A 23,875-nucleotide genomic window follows, 5' to 3' on the forward strand; every position below is an offset into this window, starting at 1 on the left:
CTACTCAGCACTGGGGTCATGTTCCAGGTACACTACTCAGCCCTGGGGTCATGTTCCAGGTACACTACTCAGCTCTGAGGTCATGCTCCAGGTACACTACTCAGCCATGGGGTCATGTTCCAGGTACACTACTCAGCCATGGGGTCATGTTCCAGGTACACTACTCAGCTCTGAGGTCATACTCCAGGTACACTACTCAGCCATGGGGTCATGTTCCAGGTACACTACTCAGCCCTGGGGTCATGTTCCAGGTACACTACTCGGCCCTGGGGTCATGTTCCAGGTACACCACTTGGTTCCCATACCTCCAGTTGTTCTATCCCACCACCACACAGTCAGTTTAAAATATTTTATCCATCCATCCATTTTCCAAACCGTTTATCCTACTGGGTTGCGGGGTGTCCAGAGAAGCTATCCCGGAAGCAATGGGCACGAGGCAGGGAACAACCCAGGATGGGGGGCAGCCCATCGCAGGGCACACTCACACACCATTCACTCACGCATGCACACCTACGGGCATGTTTTTGGACTGTGGGGGGAAACCGGAGTACCCGGAGGAAACCTCACGACGACATGGGGAGAACATGCAAACTCCACACACATGTGACCCAGGCGGAGATTCGAACCTGGGTCCCAGAGGTGTGAGACGACAGTGCTAACCACTGCACCACCATGCCACCCCAGGTAAAACACAATATATGTGTTTTAAATATATATATTTAAATGTCATTCAACACCAAGAGTGCAGTGGTGCCTCTCAGGCTAGGGATGTATACCAGCAATTGGAAGGTTGCTGGTTCAAATCGTTTGAATGTCAGAAGTGATCCTACTCCATTGAACCCTTGAGCAAGGCCCTGAACTTTATATCTCCTGTGTGTGATGCTAATTTATATCCAGCCCTGTAAGAAGGTCCTCCAACTTACAGGTAAATGTGGAGGTTGGTGGCAGGACTGGCACTCCGGCTACCGGAAAAAACTCACACTAGTCCATTTGGACCAGTGTGGTGCTGAGGTATCACCCATTGCACGGCTGCACTCAGGTTCTCATCCCTGAGGTGGTTCGTTGTCTGGTGGGTGTGGCAATGTGCTATAATCAGCGCACACCCCTTACCTATATTCAGCACCAGGGCAAATTCTTGACTTTTTTATACCACGGATGTGGTATTTTAAAGTGTTTTTTTTAAGTTTTTTCTTCAATCAAAACAATTTACCATATCCAGAAAGGAGTCTTCTTGTAGCTCATCAATTAGAGCAATATGCCACCAGTATAAAGATCATGGGTTCAAATCCCGGGGGGCACACAAACATACGATCCTTCACGGTCAGTCACTTCACATAAAAGTGCCAGATGAATGTAAGAAAGGGCTAATGATCCCTGATATTAAATGGCTGTCGAACTCTTCAAGGGAACTGAATCCAAAGCAGGATAGTTAACAAAAATTTCTCAGGTTAAGTACCAGCAACCTCCTGTTTGTGAGTTAATATTGTTAGCTGTTACACAACCTGTGGCTGCAGCATGACTCTAGGGTGCAGAAGTAGTGTTCAGCCTTGATAAATTTGGGGTAAAATGTAATTTTTTTTGCCTAGTAACCAAGCAGCGCATTTGTGTGCATGAAGGAAGAAGCGGATTTCACTCACACACTGTCCCCGCCTTGGCATGTGACTCAAAGATGAGCACGCCTGCTAGCTCCCTCTTCACCTGCGGGGGAAACACTGGCGGATGAGGAGTGCCGGTCACATGAGAGCATCACTGAAGCACTGAGCGTGACGGAATACTCACTGACCGTGGTGGAGAGGTGAGACAAAGCCTTAATGTGGAGCAGCTCTTCGTAGACGATTTCCAAGTCATCCGCTGTCCTCTGGCCCGGCCTGCAGAGAAAGCGGAGTACAATTTAAGGCAGGTGACCAGAGACAAGTTATGATTGGTCCGCTTGGCCAAAGAGGAGACAGTTTATGTCATCATGAGGTGACAGGCTAAGAAGTCTCTCGATGCCCCCCCCACCACCAACGTCAGATGTGACTCATCACAGCTGATTGTAAAGATTCAGTCAATGGGACCAATTATGTGAAGAACAGACTCCTCAGAACATTCCGGAAGGACCAAAAATAAATGCTCAATCTACATTTCTATCCTGCACTATATCTGGAAATTTTTGACGGAAGGTGAAGACCTTCTGAGAACAACGCCCGACAAAGCATCAGCGCTGTGCTGGAGAGCATGCCTTTGGGAAGGCTGGTGGTCGTTAGCTGAAACTTCCGGCATCCTGTTTACGGTGGGGGGGGGGGGGGGGGGTTGGGGTGTCTCCGGCCCACACTCACAGCTTCCTCAGGATCATGCGCATGTGGGCGTCGGGCCCGATCTGGGACAGCAGGAGTAGCGTGTCCTGCAGCTCCTCATAGCTCTCCTTCTCCTCCTCCTCGCTGGGCGGGGGCACGTCATCCTGCTCGTCGTCGAGGAAACGGTAAAAGAGGTACTTGTCCTGGAAGTGCAGCTCCTGGTCCACTGGAGCCCAGAAACACGAGACACACCAGAGGGCTTTCAGGTCAGACGGACTGGCAGCGGCCGCCGGACGGCATCCCGCAAGGCCTTCATAAAACTGCACTTTTGGCTTGTTAAATACAGCCCATTGAAACCTGCTGATATCAGCTTGGCTATTTTTAGACCCATTTAATCCAAGACTTTGCTGATGAAACTCTATTCTGTTGCCTATAAATAAGCTTGGACCCTTAAAGCTATAGCAGAGCATTGGATTGTCATCATTGCATACAGACAGTCAGTCTATTACATTTAGGAATCGTCAGACTGCCATCCTGCAGCCGATGTTCTTACAGTGATCAGACATGTACGTCATCGCTGCCAGAGGAAAATCACACATCTCTAAAAATGCATTATTTTAGGAGCATGAAAAAAAGTATTTTCTCAGAAATTTCTTTACAAATTGAACCTAAAACAACTAAATAAATAAACAAATAGAGACCCCCCTCGGCACCTGGAAACCCTTCTTTACACAGGCACCAGTGAAGGGTTTAATTTTTTTAAATCGACCTTCCTGGATTGTTGTAAGAGAGCCAGATATGTCAGTGTCAACAAAACACAAACTAATCTCAGTTTATATTCGCAATTAACAATGATGTTAGTCAGACAGCTACAGTGGAAGATATAAGTAATGAACGTGTCAACCTTTTTTTCAGTAAATATATTTCCAACGAGGCTATTCACATGAAATTTTCACCAGGCATTGGTCAAGAAATCGACAACTATAAAGTTATAATAAAGTTTATATTAAAACTTTATAATAAATAAAGTTATGCGTAATGCGTAGTGGAATGACGCAGGAAAAAAAGTATTGAAAACACTTAGAAAAAGCAGTACACCAAGGCAAGGGAAGGCAAGGAACCAGGTGAAGTCCGTAGGGGTCCATCTATAGCTATAGCCTCATTGGAAATATATTAACTGAAAAAAATACTGACATGTTCAATACTTACAGTAATTCCCCCACTGTATATATCTGTCAACATTAAATTGTTAAGATTAGTGTTATTAACCAATATACACAAATGACCATCATGAATACAAAAGTTACCAAGTACAAAAATAAATACCAGTGAAATAAATGACTTCACAATAAATCTTTTTACTGGTCGATTAGCTGTCAAACACTATCGGTAGACAGAGGAGAATGGGTGTATTCCATCGAAACTGTGGACAATCGTGGTTTTCGTCAGACGGTGATCGTATGCTGGCTCCAGGTGTGTGGTGCCCTTACCGTGGTTCAACACTCCTTCTTCGAGCAGAACCTGCCACATACCCACGGCCTGAGTGCGGGAGTGGATACAAGGGCTCTGCTGGGTCAGCCAGTCCACCATCTCGGTACCCACACAGCACTGCCTGCATGAGACGCACAGGCACACAGCGACGCTCACTGCACAGGCTGTCATGATGCCACCACCGGGACGCATGCACACCCGACACTCGGATGGGCGGGCAGACATGTGCTCGCCGCAGAACCTTGGACAGCGGCCACCTGTGAAAACCTCAGGGCCAGGGTTTGGGATGGCAGGCCGGCACACGAACACGCTGACGTTGACGACGAATCCTGCCAGCTGCCACTCCTCTCCTGGCGTCTGTGCTACCGTTAAAATAACCACCCGGAATATTTGGAGTGATCCTTCAAGACATCGCTGCCTGATTCACTGGCTGTCGTCTTTGACTGCTAAAAATGAGCAACCTATTTAAATTCCTTTCACTTCTTGTTTTACGTTCTTCTCATATTTTTCACCCCACCTTTTGCTTTCATTCAGACCACTGATCGCCCACAAGGCACGGATAGCTCAGATGGAGCCGATGAGTAGTTCCCAAAACATTTTTTTATAAATAGGATCGTTTATGTACTGGGTTATTCCCTGTCTTGCACCCGTAGCTTCCAGCATCCAGACCCCTCAACCCAGCAAAGGAAATTGGATATAAAAATATGATGCATGCTAATTGAATATATGTTTTTTAATTTTGCCTAAAATAGGCAAATAACTTTATGGTCACCAGCCCACCCACCCCACCCCCATGACTGATATAATCTTATAGCTCCCCAGATCACTCTCTTTGTAGAAGTAGTTCTCACTATAAGTCCGATTATTCAGGCTCACACTGCCAATTATGCCTTTCTTGGTTCCTGTTGGACCTGGAACAGAGTAAGAATGCTGCCTTCGATCTCCCACAATCCCAGAGTCGGCAAACTCTTCCCTGCTCCGGACTTCATGTGACTTATTATTTTGCAAACACCACCTCTTTATGGCTTACGCTCCAACACCAGTCGTGTGCTTCCAGCTCGAACCCGCCACACTGGCAAAGGATGTGGATATTAGCAACGGTTTCACCAGCCGCTCGAATCAATTAAAGCATCCATCTGTGTCACAGGAACCTGGCGGCACGGAGATGGAAGAATGGGCCAAATTCCCAGCGGAACAGACAGCCGCCATTGCGCAGCACATGGCCGCCCCCGCAGAGGTAGCGAGGAGGCAGTGGCGGACCGCGGCGAAGTGGATCCCCATGCCAGATGAGCACAGGAGCGCATAAGGGGCCCCTCGCGAAGGCGTCGGAGTATAGCGAAGTGGAAGAATCCACACGTTTGAAGTCGCGGCAGAATGGGAGGACTGCAATCTGGGGGGAAATGCGTCAACAATCTCGTTCCCTTTCTGATCAGGGACACCCACCGCGCATACAATTAGGTCCTGGCAGCGGAGATCATGGCTTTCCATGTCATGAAGACGGAGGTCCTCTTCTGGATGGGCCACTGCCTTACCGTTAACACCATGCTGGCTGAGACCATACAGTTAGAGAGTGCCGACGGACGGCTAAAGCCCAGCCCCGTGTTACAGCTTGCATCGCCCCATCCAATGAGCTGGCTGCAATCTACGACGGGCGGCTTAAAACCCACCTATACCATTTCAGCTTCTTTAACTTTATTTTTGCCTTGTTTTGATCATCCTACCTCATGCTTTTTTCTAGTTCATCAGCAGGATGTTCAGTCCGTTTCTTCTACAGTAAACACCTCTTCAGCACCTGTGCTCAGACTTATTACAATAGACACCCTCAACATTCAAACGCGGCCACAGTTTCTCTCCCTCACATACAAAGCCAATGGTAACGCTTTTCTTGACAGGACACAAATACTTCGCGGCAACTCAGTTACTGCTGAAGTACAAATCATGAACAAATACAGGATTCATTTATGACGAACCAACACGAGATCAGTATTTATCTTGTGTTTGTTCCTTCAGTAATTCCTTCAAGTAGTACAGAAAGGTTTACAGAATTAACAGATATAGTAAGAAATTTAGTAACTGCCTGGCATAAATGATGCTTCACAATTCATTAATAATGAACAAACATAAGATAGTTATGCGTTATTCATGACTTGTTCCTTCAGTAGTTCACGAGGGTTCACATAATTAATAGCAGTAACGAATATAGTAACTAAAAGTTGAATGATGATTCCTTAATGATGAATAAACATAAAATCAGCATGTAGTGTGCTGTTAATTAATACATAAGTAATGGGTTAATATTGCATTATTTTTGCCCCCTCAAGTGAAGTGTTAGCAACCGACATAAAGAGCAATCTGGGAAAAGTGAAGCACAGAAGTGCGTCAGAAGAACGTGGCAGGGGCGTCAGAATGGGCTGCCCATGCACTCAGCCCACCTGTAGGTCTTCAGGTGGTACTTCCTGTCCCGGATCATGTGTGCTGCCCTGGAAAGGATGGCATGGCGAAGGACCTTGCCCGCCCTCAGGATCTTCTCAGACGGGACCTATGATGGAGGCAGGGAATGTGCAGTGAGCGGCAAGCTCCAGGCAAGGCCACCGCGAGGCGGGAAATCTGTAAAACCGCGCCCTCGCTCCACCTAGCGTGTCTGAATACCTGGACAATGGATTTAGCAGCTCGGCTGTCAACAAGTGGAGTCTGAAAAACAAAACGTGAGTCTAAATGAAGGACGGAGAGAAATGGAAGTTGGAGGAAAAAAAACAAGTGAACTAAATGGGCTAAGATGAAAGTGAAATGTTAAAGATAACATGAACATGCACACTCAAATCAATACAACTTTGCATGAATGGGTGAAAAAAAAACTGCATCACGTGACTTAGCAAGACCAATGACATTCTTGCACCACAGAAATTTCCTTCTTTAATATAGACAGAACTGAATAAGTTATTCAGCTTAGTTAATAATTCATCCTCAACCATTTCTTTCTGCTTGGCGGGTTAAAATCACTAGTATGGTGAAGAAGACTGCTTCTACCTCTGTAAATCACTGAGTGAAGTACATTAGTAATCAATCCAGTACTAGGATGTTTAAAATAGAGAACTAAATAACTAGAATGTTTAATGCCACTTTAACGCCTGCGGGGGGCTGTCCCACACCCATAATGGATGAGAGCAGTGATCTCGGAGACACGGGATGGTGAGTCAGGATATTTGTGTTCTCGGGCATGATATGAATGATATATAAACACACGTGGAGAGAGGCTTTCCTTCCTTCCTCCTGTTTTTTTTCCAGGATGTCACATGTCCGGCGTACTGCCCACACGCCCACTGCCGTCAACAGAGTTCTCTCCTGCACTTGGCTGTTAAGCATGCGGCGCTATTGTTCGCTGTTGACAGGCAGACGGCGACAGGCCTGTTGACAGGGGGACAGCGACAGGCCTGTTGACAGGCGGACGGCGACAGGCCTGTTGACAGGGGGACAGCGATAGGCCTATAGGCGACTGAAGGCACCATGCCGACATCCTCTTGTTTTGTCGCCACCTTCACAAATACACCTTCACATCTGCCTCGGTTGTCAAGGAAACAGCCCCAGTACTGCCTAACATCCCCCTGGGAATGAAAGTGCACCTGGGTTAGGGGTTTCCAGGGTAACACGACGGCAAAATGGACATGCTAATCCCTGGTGCATGGTGACGGACATCCGGGAGCCTCTACCGGCCTGAACCTGGAGGCCTGAGGGGAGGCCACGCCCCTCCCGCATCATCACGGCCGCCGCGGGCAGCGGCTGACCCGCTTTCCGGCAGCTGCCGTTTAGCCTGACAAACAACGTAGCGCCGTCGACAGGATGCGCTTTCATGCGCCGCGGTACCCCTTTCACGACGGCCATGAGCATCTGCAAAGTGAAGCGATTCGCGGCTGACAGCAGGAGAGAGGCTCGCGGTCAAACTGTATCAACAAAGCGCCGTCTGGCCCCATGACCAGCTTACTGCGCGTCTTGGACCCTGCGCCGCTTTTTGGAAAACTTAATATCTGGCACTTTGGCACTGGAAGAATTGACAGCTGACCAGATCAATGGCACTTAGGTTGAGCAAGAACAAAAACAAGAATGCCAACAGGAGCAAAATGTCTTCCAAAATTTGCCAGTTGAATTTCCTCTCTGCTTGAGAAACACCTGACAGTATCCTAGCTGACAAAAAGTTAAAGAAAATACCTGCTGCTTTACTGATCAAGCGTGACGTTGGATATATTACACTGATTGCTCCTGTATGCATGAGAATAACATCTTCTTAAAATTGCACTGCTGTTTCAAACTGTTTCTGAAATTAATGTATTAAATCCTTAATCAAGCCAATTAATGGTGTTGGATTGATATTATCAAATTGAAGCGAAGCTAACTAACACTGAGAACTGTTCACATCACCCAACACAGAAGACAATAAAGCCATTCATCCTACACGTAACTGCCCAAAAACCTGACTGCTTTTTACAGTGCATTTGCTTTCCAGGGCTAGGATCGATCAATGAGGAAAACTTATCAACTCCATTAATCATTTATTATCCTCCCCTAAATCTTAACAGTAAACATCTTATCTTAAACATTCAAAATGCACAAGTGGTCTAATATTAGATGGAATTCTCTGCTGGCCTTTGGACAATCTTTCTTCAGAAAACGTTTTACAGTGATACAAACCACAAGATACTGTAACTCTGATTCTTATAAGAGGTCAGGGTGTGAAATAATATTGTTAATCTTCGCAGTCATCTGGCATTACATTATTGTAGCAATCCTGTCAGGATTGCTGGGGAAAAGCTCTTTACTTGAGGGGGCACAAGTAACTTAGTAACTCAGTTACTACTTAGTACAAATCCATGCATGAATGCATCCGACCTATTATGTTTATCCTACTTAGGGCTGTGTGGGTCCGGAGCCTATCCTGGAGGCTACAGGTGCAAGGTAGGACACAACCCAGGATGGGGTGCCAACCAATCACAGGGCACACTCACACACCATTCCAAGTTCAAATCTTGAACAAATATAGTAACTACATGAACTGCACGATAATCGATGAACGAACATGGGATCAGTACGTAATTAACACTTAGTTTCTGGTTAATCAATACATTAATTAAGCGTGGACCTTTACCGCCCCCACAGGTAAAGTGTTACCAAAAATTTTAAAAGACACAGGAAATACATAGGGGTGCATTTCTTCAGTTAAATGAAGTGTCAGGGGAGAAATATTCCTCACTGGAATTCTGTCATAACACAAAATAAGCTGCTTCCAGTGACACTGCATGTGGATTCACGCGTGTAATATGGGTTGATGTAGACATTCAGAAATGTGATTACAGGCGTTCCACACAAAAATGAGAAAGGGGCAGGTTTTAGGTCATGGAAAGTGTATGGAAACAGTGACCATCTTGTAGTTAATTTTAAATGTTTTGTCTAGATGTTGGCATCTCATCAGGTTGACTTCCAGAACAATGTACAAATCATACTGCTTCAGAAAAATATTTGGAGATGGGACTCTATCTCTGAAGTGGTCACCAAACAAAGTTAAGAGGTCGGACAGGAACTGCTAAAAACGTCCCAGCAAACAGGCACAAAACAATCAACACTGTCTTATTTATACTTCCTCAGACATAAAAAAAAATCTCAATTCCCAGTGTTATTTTGAGTTTTCTTCTCTTTCAACATGTGTAAATATGCCTTCCGCATAAAAGAAACAGGATACAGCTCCTATTTCTTTTACAATTATCTTTGTAATCAGACAGCATTGCATCTTAATCTGTAAAGTAAACACCAAGTAAATGCCGTAAGATATGTTATCTCTGAGTTTAAGGTTAATTCTGTTTTCTCTACTGAAACTTCAAGGCTACAATGTCTTTCTGCCTGTCATTCGTAAATGTAACCATGTTGTTTATTAATAATAGCAGAACAAAGTTTCTTATGGTCGCATAAACATTTATAAATTTGCAGGCAGCCAGCATGTTCTTTTAAGAGTGGATAACATTCAGAATGGATGGCTTACCTTACTAAGTGACCCATAGGTACTGTTATTCAGATTCTCTTTGTCCGGCATTCCTAAAGAGAAACAATTAAGAGACTTCACAGTGATCTTGTATTTCAGGACAATGACCATATTGACATTATCACAGTGTTAATTAAATACCATGAATTACAACAGGAGAGAGTAATAATCATTGAATATGAAATAGTCAGTTTGTTAGTAGCATATTACAACCAATGTCTGCAAATCTGCTTTTTTATTGTATTTTATTTTTTATTTATGGTAATTCTGCTGGATAGGTGGATGAACCCAGGGTCTATGGTAACTCAGCAAATTGACCTCAGTCTCTAAGGTAACTCAGCCGGATGGACCCAGGGTCTATGGTAACTCAGCCGGATGGACACAGGATCCATGGTAACTGAGCCGGATGGACCCATGGTCTATGGTTACTCAGCCAGGTAGACCGAGGGTCTATTCTAACTCAGCCGGATGGAGCCACAATTTCAATAATATCCAGAAAACCAAGAAAAAGCAGTGAATAGGTAATAAATAACACTGTGGTTGATATGATTGAGGGATTGTTGAAAAAGGGCAGTGATACTTTTCAAAGCTCACATAATCCTCCGGAAAAGTGACCTGCTTTCATTTAAAGGTCAGTTATTAGTAGTCTGTAACAAAGGCAGGATTATCGCTTTGGGATTTTTCTCCCCACTTTCTGAATATCAGCTTCTGTGCCCGAGTCTTATATTCTGTTAATCCCTCAAACCAGAAGGAGCCTCAGAAGCAAGCACCCCCCCCTCAAAAAGGCAAATTCTATTTATAGTGGGGGCACATTATATCAGTCAAGCTTAGATATGTGGAATGGAACTGAATTTTAATTTGCCAGGTAAGATTGGAAATGTATTTTGCCTGGTTAGTGTAGGGAAATCCATTAGTATCAGAGAACAATCCAAGGAGTTTAACAGGTATAAGAGAAAAGACTCAATTAGCACTGATTACTCACTGTCATTGCTGGGTCCACTTTCCATTACACCGTATGGCGGGGCAAGGAGTCCAGCCATGCACTGACGGTACTTCTAGAAAGACACAGGAAACCAAATCCCCTGAAAAACACACTTCTGATCTGAACTAATGTCTTAGAAAACAAAAGACACTAGTTAGTAAGTGGCTTTACTCATTGCACAAAATGGGCTAAAACTGTCACATTTACTTTCCACCAAAAAGAGGACCTTCTGTTCACTGCAGTTACGCTTGCTGTCATAAGAATCAACTGCCAGTAACATTTATTTTATTTTCTTGCTATTAAAAAAAAAATGTCATTCGATGTTTTGTTTCCTGGCATGTGGATCACAGCCGGGTGTTGGCAGCCTCATGCAGTGTCATGCCGTCTTCAGTGAGTGTGGGGGTGTTCTCACTGGAATCAGAAAACTGCCGATAGCTGCGCAGCACACTGCTTCTGTCCCATTCTCCTTCCACGGCAAATCCAAATGCAAATTTCAGCCAGATTCTTTCCATGGGCCTGTAGGCTCTGTTCAAGGTGCGTGTGCAGAAATCTCCTTTGGATGCATACGATACTGGACAGTGAGCACAATGCATGCAGAACATGGACGAAATTCAGCTTCTGAGTGCCTGGCTGTTATTTTTGTGCATGTTCAACTCCGCTGATGACAATGAAGGCTCCGGGTTATATAATTGTGCAAATGGTCTCACAGCTGGCGGTCAATAGCTTTTAGAGGATGAAAACCCACAGCATGACGAAACTTAGACCTCAGGCCGCTGTTCAGTTCCTCATACATTTCCACCTGCTGCGCAAGACACTGACGTGTGATGTTCAACCAGCGAAGGCATTTACTCATTTTTAAGTCTGTTCTTTTTTACTGCCTAACAGACCTGCTAGATTAAAAACACCCACAATGGATGACATAAACAGAATGAGTGTAAATGTAAGGGCCGCTAGAGGCAAACCACATCTGCCATTGGTCTGAGAGGTGGGAAAAGTAGCATCTGAGCAGACTGAAACTGCATTTCCGGCCTTGAGCTTTATTAGAACTTGATGAAGTAGCTGCGCTTCTGGGAGTCTATGGATGCACCATTACTGTCATTGGGTAGCAGGCCAATACTGCGCTCATATGCTCATGCTCGTAAATGCTGTTCGATACCAAGAACCGATAAAACTTAATTGCAACATTGTATGAAAACTCAGCCGCGGCATTTTTTATTATTTTTTTTTGTAGTCCAATAAGATTTTGGCATCTGACGATCGATTTGTCAACCGGAAACATTTGGTACGGATAAATACAGAGAGCACCGGCACTGGTGAGTTGGTGAGTATAAGTGGAGAATGTCAGCAGTTCGGACATATTTTAAGATAAGGGAGTACAGCGGACTGTAAACTCTGTTCTGCTGAAGTGTCAAAAGGAGGAAGGGACAGCACATCATTTAACAGATGCAATTGGTCAAACATCTAAAGACGCGCCACAGTGCAGAGTACAAGGAGTTTGCTAACGCTATCACAGAAAGACGGCGACAACAAATTTTTGCGCAAAGCGAGATAAAAATGAAACTGAAGCGTTACTAGTTATATCTAACATTGAATAACTAAGTAAGTTATTTAATTGTCGATATAACTAACGCGTCAAGTTCCGTCATCAATATAGATACACCTGGGTGCACGCTTTCTTCGTTCCTGTAAAAAAAAAAGAACGCTACCAAATTCTTGCAATTCTGTGATGTGTAGGGGCACACTTACGGCGTCAGGGTTTTACAGTCAGGGTTTTGTCCCTTGAAATTCAATTTCAAGTAAGGTAAATAAGCCTACAGCTTATTAAACACTGGTATCAGATCGGTACTCGGTATCAGCCAATACTCTAAGTACGGGTATCAGTATTGGGACAGAAAAAGTGGGATTGGTGCATCCCTATCGGAGACAAAAGGCGATTACATCAGATTAAACCTTAAAAGCCCCACTGGTTTGAGAAACCCACTCAAAAACAGTAGCTCACAATGAGGTATTACATAGAACTGACAATGTTCACTGTATATAGAGCAATCAGGAAACATGAAAACAGTAAGAACACGCTGCTTCATAAATGTGATGTGCAGCGCAGTCCATGATGTGATCATCTCCATTAGGGTCATAAATGCAGAACAAGAGCCATCTCAACCAATCAAGATAAACGATTTAGGTAAGAACCAGCAACATATAAACCTATTATGTTTACAAAAATAACGTATTATAGGAAAAACAAAGCCCCAGCTGAAGATAGTAGAACTTATCTCCTCTAGATACCTCAAAGAAAACAGAGAATCAAAGTAGATTCAGAGTAATGTTTGGGGATGATTAAAAAGGCAATTTGCCAACTTGAAATCGCAGCACATCACAAGAGCAGATCACCTTATTCACATTGATGCTCGTGAGCAGGGGATTATAGGAAAACAAATGGGAAAACAAACATGAGCAGACCAAGGACACGAGACAGCGTAGCCGCGGCTGTCTGCCAAGGATGGGGGGGCACTCATCCCAGTGAGGGCAGGGGGGCTTGTGCAGAGGGGATTAAAGGGCAGGTGGCAGGTGCAGACACACGGGCAATTTTCACAGTGCCTATCACATCACGTGCTGCCCCATCCCCAACCGGAGAATACACTACCAAGCGCTGGGCCACGTTACACACAACACATGCTGCCTCAGCTGAGCCAGGGATACGCTGCTGCACATTCAGGATTGTCACATGCACAGTATGGAGATCATCCATGCACAGGCATGATATGCACAGCAAAGATTCAGCTGACCATCAATGACAATCTCACATTTCATTTTATCACTGTTTTACACTCTATTGTGAGACTTTTATTGTTGATGTTTTTTTTTTAATTGTGATTTAATTCTGGATCTAAAAATGTGGTAAATATTATCTTCTCGTAATACAGCAACCTGCATTTGTTTGCTTGATTTCAATCACCCATTGACTAATCCTAACATGGACTGATTGAATGTTAAACAGTGACCTAGTACCGGAAATGATCATCAAAAAGGCTAAAAGGTAATGAGAAGTTCAGTTTGGAGGGTTAATGGCCTTGACTGACCGACAGTCCTGCACCCAAGCCACAAGGGGGCTGCCTGGGGAACCTGTAATGACCCTACATTTGATTTGTTTCTCCAACAGATCAGATGATAAAGCAGCATGAGAACCGGAAAACAATCTCAGAACAAGCTAGTGTGCACTGCCCTTCGCTACACTATCAGATAGTGGACCCACCATAACGGATAAGTCTATTTTTAAATGCTGTGACTTTGCCTGCATCCCAGTAACTGAACACCGGTGCTCATAGTCTGATGGCCATGAAGACCCCTTTAATTATACTCTATCTTCAGTTTATTCAGCAGTCTGCAAACTTATCTGCATCTTCTGAAGCTTTTACCCTTAATTCTATTTTCAAATCTTTAAATCTCCTTAGTGTACTTTGTAAGGATTAGGTCAACTGGTTACTTTTCTCTGAATGGCGTGTGAGTGTGAGGCCCTGTGCTGGGTTCGTGCCCCATCCTGAGTTATTCCCTGCCTTGTGCCCGTAATCTGCAGGATAGGCTCCGGACCCTGCGACCATAAATAGGACCAGCAGGTATGAAAAAATGGATGGATGGGTGGTTGGATGGAATGAAGGGTGTTACTTTTCTCTACTGCCAGGACAGAAGATATTTTTTCATGTGGCGCCCAGCTGTTTTAGACAAAACAAAATCTTTACTCAACTCAGCTTCACTGTAGCCTACAGTTTCTGGAGTCAATGGCCAAACAGTAGATAGAAATACTCTATAAATAAAGGACTCATGACTTTCCAGAGAGGAGCACAGATCCCTGAGCTGCTGACCTAGACAGGCACCACCCAGGAAAATCAACTTGATGTTAGGGTAACATCTTTTGCATAATTTAAACTTCAGAACAATATTATACCCATAAAAACACTTCAACATCAACATGACATCGCTAAGCCTTAACGTTACAGGCCTACATTAAATAAAGAAACCAGAGCGTTATCAGGAACAATAAAGAATACTGAAAGATCCCCCGTCACCATATAAGGGGGTCCTGCTTAGAGCCACTGTGGATTTAGTTTGATTTAATGCAAGGTTCTAACGTGAAAGCAGGAAATTAAAATAACACACGGAATGAAAGGAGCAGCCTAACAGCAGAGGCTGAAAGCTGAACACCTTCAATCGAATATAATACCTCATTAGAAGCAAAACTACCACGGGGTAGAAAAAAATAATAAATCATCACGGCATTAAGCACTACAGCTGAGCCATTGATGCAACTGGCGCCATGTTACTAATGATACATTCAACACCAATGTCTACTCTAAAACCTACATTATAGTTAAAAATCAAAGGACACTGATTGTTTCTCAGCGCCTCGCTGTTTCATTTTTCTCCAGTAATTAAGTTCCTTGTGGTACAAAACAATGGATACCAAAGGCACTGACAAAGTATTATTTGAATCTCGTAATTGTGGTGGTAAACCGACACAGAAACTAATATATATCTATATAACAACAACAATAATAATAACCATCTAGTTCGTCCCGAGGGATCAGGACAGCGCTCCCAGTTGAGTAGACAAGTGACCACATTTCCCGTCAGTTTCAATATTAAAATAAACCCTCTCCGTAAAGCCCACTTCAGTTTAAATGGACCAACGACTTTCTTCGACATATTACAAAGCGTGATGCTCCCTTGCCGGAGAGTTCATAATCCGCCACTGGCGCCGACTAATAAACCGGGAATTTTAACTTTAAACTTGAGACTCGTTAGCCTGCAGTGCATGAGCATCGCAGGCAGTTTTAAACTGTCATGTGTTTCGTGGTATCCCGGGCATATATTTCTTTTTTTTAAATGTGACATTCCTGTGACATTCAGCGCACTACCCACCTTCCCCACACCTGTGGCTGTCCTCACTATATATTCACCTAACGCCATTCATCCCCTTAAAATAAATTTTAGTGGATAATTCTGTTACCTTTAACGCCCCATTAAAACCGGTCCAGTTGATCACACATACAGTTTACACAGCTGCTTTATAATTCATAGTTTATTTGTAATAATACTGCTGAAATCACAGCAGAGCAGATATTTTATTATCTTCTCAATGCAGCCTTCATCGTGACAATATGTTGCATAATTTGTCCAGGACCGGCGTGTTGCTAATGAACAGCTGCTTCTTATAATTTACCCAAACCCAAGCAACATCCTGCACTTTCCGTTATCGATCTTCCCTAATGTGTGGCACGAAAAACTACATTTGCGTGTAAACCGCACCCCCACCTCAACAATTTACAATTTGGGGACATATACATCGCGCACTCTTTAAAATACGTATATCTTAAACCCAGGATTTAAAGGGTTCTGAACTGGAATTGTTTAAAAAAAACAGATTGATAAAGGAAAACTCACCCCGATGCCCCAGTCTGGATCGGCACTGTAAAATCCCAGAAAGCTACGCTCCACTGTTCGCTCTACCTCCCAGATCCACACGACATCCCAATAAATCCTAGGTAAGACAACAGTGAAGGTGTCATCCTCCCGATGCCGAGGCGCGCACACGCCGAGATCAGTGCACGGCCAGGCGGCCGGTGCGCCCGAGACCCGCCCCTCCCGCCCCGCGCTCGCAGCCCTCGGAGGAGGATCACTCTAGGAGGAGGGTATTCTAATCATCCTGTTCCGCTCAGTGCATCTGCCTTCTCCGCGTCTCCTCCGTGACCCCCGGCAGGCATCGCTAAGGGACTACACCACTACTATTAAATAACTGCTAAATGGATATTTACATTTGGCCCACCGTCAAAAAGCCGACACCCGAAATGAAATCCCATTAATAGAGTACAACATATTCAACAGGGAAAGTCAAGCTATGCGCCTAACAATCGTTAATTTATTGATTTTCGAATGCAGTCATTAAATTTGAATTAACATTAGCAGCAAGTGCACTTATTACATGCAGGCAATCAATTTTATCCATTTTCATAGTAAGACTTCGGTATCTTAAAAGCATTCATGTAGATTAGGAAGAGCAACTCTCGGTTTTAAATTGCTGAAGGTAATTCAGCACTTCCAAAAAAGTGACTCATTCATAATTCCGTTGTTCGGCATTCATCACAGAGCAGTATGCCAGGTGGTACCGACGTAGGTGCACTCAGGAAGCCATGGCACAGCCTATAGGCATTCTGGACACATATAATAATAATTTGTATGGATTTAGTGACCATATTAGTTAATGATCAGTCTGCACCTGCATTCACAGATAATGCGATGAAATATTGGATAATATGGAATAAAATGTGCATGTTAATATAAAGCCTAGAGAGTTTTCCTTTATCTTCTCAGAAATGTTTTCACCTCCAATGTGATAAATCATTATAGAATCAAACCCATTTAATCTGGTAATATTTGATAGCACACTCACACAGCATGACTAAAGTTGTATGACAGGTCTGACCTATTCGTCTAACAATCCCCGTTAGCGTCCCTAAAGTATTGGGAGGCTGTTGGGGTATAGAAGGGTGCGCAGAAAAACTCTTAGTCTACTGGTCATGGTCAGACAGGTCAGAGGTTCCCAACCAAGGGTGTAGGAACCTGGGGGACAGGGGAATGTGTACTCTCCCCCCCCCCCATTACATATATGTTCTGCTCCCCCAATATCAAATTCTATCCTTTGTCATTACTCCCAACATCATAACTACAGAAATATATCCATCCATCCATCCATCCATCTTGCCTCTGGTAATTCAGTTCAGCGTCGCAGTGTGACCCTAACCCTCTCCCACACAGGACACACACACACACACAGTCATATGCCGCAGTCTATTTAATGACCCCAGTAAGCTAACTATACCCATAATGAAAGCAGTCTTCATGTACAGTGGTGTGCAAAAGTTTTGCAAAAGCAAAAACTATTTAAAGGTTATTTATGTGGGCAGTAAATATACATTTTCTCAGAAAAAAACAAAATTTAACATTAAAACATATGGAAATTAAGAGTGACCCAATAAAAATAAACAAGAACTTCTTCTGTTCTCCAGAACGTCACTGGTATCTAGTTGCATGGCGAGATGAACACCGCTTCAGTTCCCAAACCTCCTCAGGGGCACCTCAGCCGTTCCACACATTTGTTAAATTTCACCACCGGCTCACTTAATGAATTTACTGATTTGATTTGTTAAATGACTCGGTGAGCTATTGATCAGCCATACGAGGTGGGGTAGGGGTCTAATCAACAAATACATGGGTGTGTTGGGCGGTTTCTGCAAATCCTGGGCTGACTTTAGCAGAGGGTTTGAAATGGCTAAGCTGACACACTTGGACAAACAGAACATCATAGTTTTACACCAACATGAAGATCACTTAAGGATCATTTTCTTTGGCTGCCTAAGACTCTTGCACAGCACTGTATCTAACGTCAAACAAACGTTGTCCACATAACAGAGTGCGACTCTGCACCAGTGTTTGAACACAGCGTCAATAAGACACCGAGCTTTTAAAAGGGCGTTTTGAGAAGCTATGATTGTTGGAGTGAACGAGAGCTCAACGTTGAAACTTAACACCCTGGTATCAATGGGGGGCTCAGGTGACAAGGACATTTTCAAACATACAGCGTACAGCCATTTGGAATGGGGTCACGGCGCGGATAAGACACAGAGGTTGCAGCAAAGGCAGAACCTGCGACTCTGCAAACCACTGTCATGGCGACATGAGGGCGGGGCGCTGACCAAACGGGCTATTGCTGCTCTTGCCAGTGTCACTGATTGACATTTTGACACAGTTCCCTAATCTGCCCAGGCAGTCCAAAATGGGCGTGTCCCGCAGCAGGGGAATTATATATGGGCGGGGCCACAGGGGCACTAACCCCAGCTGAAAGCTGATTAGTCCACTGCCCTGTCACTCACCAATTCGAAACATATCACTGGCTAATCGCCCCTACACCTCAAAAATCGCCCCTGTCCTCGATGGTGGAAATATGCAAAAGCTAACAGCTTGGGGATTGGCCACACAAACTGCCGGCGGACACCAAGGGCAGCGGAGCGGAAAGGCAGGGAGGCCGTCTTTGTGCCGTCTGATTGATTCTGCTTTTTAAGTGGCTGAAGCTCATTAGATCCTGGCTTCCTCTCCCGGGCCTGGTTACGTCCCGGCAATTTGCAGCCTCATTCCACGGACGCCATCAAAGCGGGGGGGGGCGCGCACGGTGCCCTGTGCGTGTGTGTGCCTGTGTGGCTGTGGGCGTCAGTCATCTCGCCTCAGATGGCTGTTCAGGTCGTCTTGAAGCGTGTCCCACACAGCTGGGGCGAGAGGACAGGTGTCCCAGTGACAGGTCCCGCTTCAGCGTAAATACACATGCTGGCTACCAAACAGCCAGATCACACAGGGAGAATACAGGCTGCGCTCTGCTTGCTTCACAAGACCATTTTCAGTTAGTTGCAGAGTTTGTGGTTTTAAAAAAGAAAATATTAGCACCCCCTTCCAATTTATCATGAATCTGGGTCGTGGTTTAGTGACCGAGGAATAATGTGGTTCCTGTGTTTGAGAAATACAGCTGTAGATATCATTCCCCCCCACAATGTCATTACAGGAATTAGTTGATTAGGTGATGGGGGGGGGGGGGCTGTGGAGGTATAGAAAGGTGCATACGAGGGGGCTGAGCTGAATAAACAACATGTCTGATACCTACACGATCGCTGCACACGCCCGGCGCTGTCTGTAAGAAGCAGGATGCCGTCTGGCTCGTAGACCCGGATGTGGCACAGTCGTTCCCCGCGAGGCCCTGCATGCCCCCCCCTCTTCCTCTTCACCTCCGCCTGCTTTCTCGAGGCCACCTGCCAAATCACCGCATGTCCCCATGGCATAGTGTCTGTAGCTGCCACCCCCCGATGAGAACCACACCCATCCTACCAAACCCCACCTGGCTGTCATCCACTGATGCCGATAAGCAGGCACGGGTGACAGGCTGGGGGGGGTTCTTTCCCTCTGCCGCCCCGCACCCTCCACGCCTGCCCAAGAACACTGAAACGTGAGCCCAGCGGACATCTGTTATGTAATTCTCCCACTGCCTCAGAGGATTGTGGGAAAGAAGCAAATGATAAACAGATTGCCCCCTCTGGGCCTATGAGGGTGTTCTTGTCCTTTTTTGCCCTCGCAGCAGAGAATGTCTGTACGTCGGTCTCTCTGCTCAAATGACTGGGTGGCTGCAGCCCTCGATGATGATAGGGACCCGAAATCCTGATGTCACACAGCTACCCAAGTGCTGGCAGATTATTTCCATTATAGACAAAACAGAACTCTGTGGAAGACATTAATTTTGGATCATTTTAACTAGCAGACTGTGCAATGGTACATTCTGAAATGTTTATTTAATTCGGCTCTGGTTGGCAGTAATTCAGTAATGTGTTCTGACAATTTGACTGCATTGAATTATTCATTATTCAACCTCAGAAAATTTTATCTTCAAAATCCTTTATCAGCTTCTTCGATGGATAGTTTCACAGGGGCAAACTAAAGATAAAGATAATCTTTATTGTCATTGTCACTTGGACAACGAAATTCTAAATTTTATTTTGCAGAAGACGTCAGGGGTCTAAACAGCAAGAATATTAACTTATTTCAAAGACGATGTTGCACTTCTGCATTACTGCTTCCCCGCAGCACGTTGCATGTGACACGTCTTGAAGTCCAACCCAGAGCCTCATTCCAGATTGAGTCAGAACCTGCTGCTCTTCAAAGAGTCACGTGTCGCTGTCTGACGTCTGAATATTACCCAGGTGCTGTGATCATAGATGCGTGAGTTGCAGGCTGTCACAAGAGGACAATCCCCCCCCCTCCCCCATGTACGACTGCAGGCTTCATATGGCCCAGATCGACAGGAATAAATGAGTCCAGCATCAACAATCTCTTTAACCACTGGATCTTACTGCACTTTTTCCATATTTTCAATTGTATTAACAGGAGAGAAAAACAGCTTCAAAGGAAAATGTTTCCGATCTGCAGACTTTAAAGGTAAAAATCGCATTTGCATGAAAACTCATTATTTTGACTGATCTTCAGCATGGAGGCTGACAGAGCTGCTTTGAAGCTGGAACCTTAGTAACGAGTGGGAGTGGGCGTTTCCCGGCCTAAATACAGTTCCTGGCATATCGGGAACCCAGACCCAGAGGGGAGCCATTTCTGCTAACTGCTAATGTCTCTGCCTCTCATTCTGACCTCTTCTGGAGTGTCTCACAAGTCAAATTTTTTCGACCTGATCCTTGGGGACCCCCAGATGGTCCACAAAAATATGTACTTTCTGACAGGTAGCTGAGTGGGAGCAAAAACACTGTCTGGAGATTCACAAGGACCGGGCTCAGAAACACTGTTACACACCATGAAAAGAACATCACTCCCAGGAAGGACCACCAGCCATGCCAGGGCATGCCCAGGAAGGATCACCAGCCCGTCACAGGACACGCCCAGGAAAGACCACCAGCCCGTCACAGGACACGCCCAGGAAGGACCACCAGCCCGTCACAGGACACGCCCAGGAAAGACCACCAGCCCGTCTCAGGGCACGCCCAGGAAGGATCACCAGCCCGTCTCAGGACACGACCAGGAAGGACCACCAGCCCGTCTCAGGACACGCCCAGGAAGGACCACCAGCCCGTCACAGGACACACCCAGGAAAGACCACCAGCCCGTCTCAGGACACGCCCAGGGAGGACCACCAGCCCGTCACAGGACACGCCCAGGAAAGACCACCAGCCCGTCTCAGGGCACGCCCAGGAAGGATCACCAGCCCGTCACAGGACACGACCAGGAAGGACCACCAGCCCGTCTCAGGACATGCCCAGGAAGAACCACCAGCCCGTCGCAGGACACGCCCAGGGAGGACCACCAGCCCGTCTCAGGCCACGCCCAGGAAAGATCACCAGCCCGTCTCAGGGCACACCCAGGAAGGACCACCAGCCCGTCGCAGGACACGCCCAGGAAGGACCACCAGCCCGTCTCAGGGCACACCCAGGGAGGACCACCAGCCCGTCGCAGGACACGCCCAGGGAGGACCACCAGCCCGTCTCAGGCCACGCCCAGGAAAGATCACCAGCCCGTCTCAGGACACGCCCAGGGAGGACCACCAGCCCGTCTCAGGACACGCCCAGGGAGGACCACCAGCCCGTCTCAGGACACGCCCAGGAAGGACCACCAGCCCGTCGCAGGGCACACCCAGGGAGGACCACCAGCCCGTCTCAGGCCACACCCAGGAAAGATCACCAGCCCGTCTCAGGACACGCCCAGGGAGGACCACCAGCCCGTCTCAGGACATGCCCAGGGAGGACCACCAGCCCGTCTCAGGCCACGCCCAGGAAGGATCACCAGCCCGTCTCAGGACACGCCCAGGGAGGACCACCAGCCCGTCTCAGGCCACGCCCAGGAAGGATCACCAGCCCGTCGCAGGGCACGCCCAGGAAGGATCACCAGCCCGTCTCAGGACACGCCCAGGAAGGATCACCAGCCATCGCAGGACATGCCCAGGAAGGACCACCAGCCCGTCTCAGGCCACGCCCAGGAAGGACCACCAGCCTGTCCCAAGTCACACACTATAAGTGGTTTAGAGGCCATTTAATCTAGCAGCATCCACATTACCTGGAGGAATCCCAGGAAAGACACAGTGAGAGAGCATACAAGCCCCTTACACACAGAGTGGATGTGGGATTCTAAGCCCCAGACAGCAGAGCGGTTAAAATCTTATCTAGCTCTGATAGAACCCAGGGTTTTAGCCTGCACTACACTAACAGGGAGATTATTTCATACTCTAACGACATGCTGTGTAAAGAAGTGCTTCCTCAGATCCAGTTTCAAATGTTCTCCTGCTAATTTCCAACTATGGCCGCAAGTTCATGTATCTGAACTAATATTAAACTATTTGGCTGAACGGTTACTGCAATTATATTTTAATATAATTAGCAAATTTTCTTCCATTGCGATTGCTTGTAAGAAAACATGTGTGAATGGTGCTACTTCCATGCGGACCTTGAAGAGTGCTCTCTTTAGAATACGTACTCTGAGTGCATGGTCATTGTATCAGACAACACACTCACAAACCACTGCGGGAGGTGTGGGACCCAGCTGACATTTGTGCCTCTTGCACCCTCACAGGACATGGATGGTGAGCTCTGCTTCTCTTGGGGGGGTTGTGTCGAATCCCTGCTCCAGTCCACACTTTCTCATTGTCCTCACTCCACCCCAGCCCACTGACACGAGTCCAAGGTCCTTCAGTACTGTAGGGATGCACTGCAGTGCCCCCTAGTGGCAGCAGGCGTCTGGGACAGTTGGAGTGGGGGTGGGGTGTCTAATCGTTCCAGTTCCCTATAACAATGTATTTAATTTACCAGTAAAAAAAAAATATGGTTTAATGTTAGAACTGATTCTTAAACTGGCAACATTTAATATCTAAAGAATCGATATTTCAGCCCGTCCTTATCACGCACATCTGTCACTCTTAGCCTGTTATTCACACCCAGATTTATCTAATCCTCCCTTTAGGTGTGCGTGCGGCTGACAAACATGATCCGAATGTTTGAGTATAGGAGCAGAAACCTACAGTAAGATTAGATGAGCCAAGGATCATAAATTAACGTCACAAGTCATTACTAGTTAAAATTCAGCTCCTGTTATACTTTGCGACGAACTAACACCTCTGTGCCTGCGTAATTTGAATCTCAAAAGCACAATCAGCTCACATTCCTCAACTTAAAACAGCACTGACATGAATAAAACACGTCACATGGGCCAAGACGAAACAAAAATCCAAATAAAGTTTTTTTCTCAGAAATGCGGAGAATATTTGTGGAAACACTGCCACCTTGTGGTGTTAAATGAGACATATATTTTAATTATAGTTACTGAGAAATCTTTAAATGCCTAAATAGTATTTCGATTCCCTCGAGACAGATGCTGTGTGTCAAGCTGACAGCTCAGACCTTCCTTGCTGTCGACTCAGCGACATTCATGGTTGGTTAATATACATAATCTGTTTGGCTAAAAATGCACTGCTAATCTGCCAATCCTGACTCTTTATCTTCATAAGTAAATGCAGGTAAA

At 45.7% G+C, this 23,875-nt stretch overlaps 1 protein-coding gene across 3 annotated transcripts in view; it reads right to left on the reverse strand.

The window, feature by feature from the left end:
• The window catches only part of rapgef4a (Rap guanine nucleotide exchange factor 4a), a 47,342-nt gene that overhangs the window by 15,037 nt on the left and 8,430 nt on the right, over window positions 1-23,875 (reverse strand). The window contains exons 1-9 of one of the 3 annotated variants that reach the window (XM_048979639.1): window positions 16,214-16,395; window positions 10,775-10,847; window positions 9,793-9,845; window positions 6,417-6,458; window positions 6,200-6,306; window positions 3,767-3,888; window positions 2,319-2,502; window positions 1,784-1,868; window positions 1,638-1,698 (exon numbers count right to left, since the gene is read on the reverse strand). In XM_048979639.1, the coding sequence (XP_048835596.1) occupies window positions 1,638-1,698; window positions 1,784-1,868; window positions 2,319-2,502; window positions 3,767-3,888; window positions 6,200-6,306; window positions 6,417-6,458; window positions 9,793-9,845; window positions 10,775-10,832 (712 nt within the window). In that variant the 5' untranslated portion in view covers window positions 10,833-10,847; window positions 16,214-16,395. Of the gene's footprint in view, window positions 1-1,637; window positions 1,699-1,783; window positions 1,869-2,318; window positions 2,503-3,766; window positions 3,889-6,199; window positions 6,307-6,416; window positions 6,459-9,792; window positions 9,846-10,774; window positions 10,848-16,213; window positions 16,396-23,875 lie in introns of those variants that run through there. The other 2 variants (XM_048979637.1, XM_048979638.1) reach the window with 2 other exon arrangements.

The sequence above is a fragment of the Brienomyrus brachyistius genome, chromosome 16 (genome assembly GCF_023856365.1).
Source record: "Brienomyrus brachyistius isolate T26 chromosome 16, BBRACH_0.4, whole genome shotgun sequence".
In the NCBI taxonomy this organism is placed as follows: domain Eukaryota; kingdom Metazoa; phylum Chordata; class Actinopteri; order Osteoglossiformes; family Mormyridae; genus Brienomyrus; species Brienomyrus brachyistius.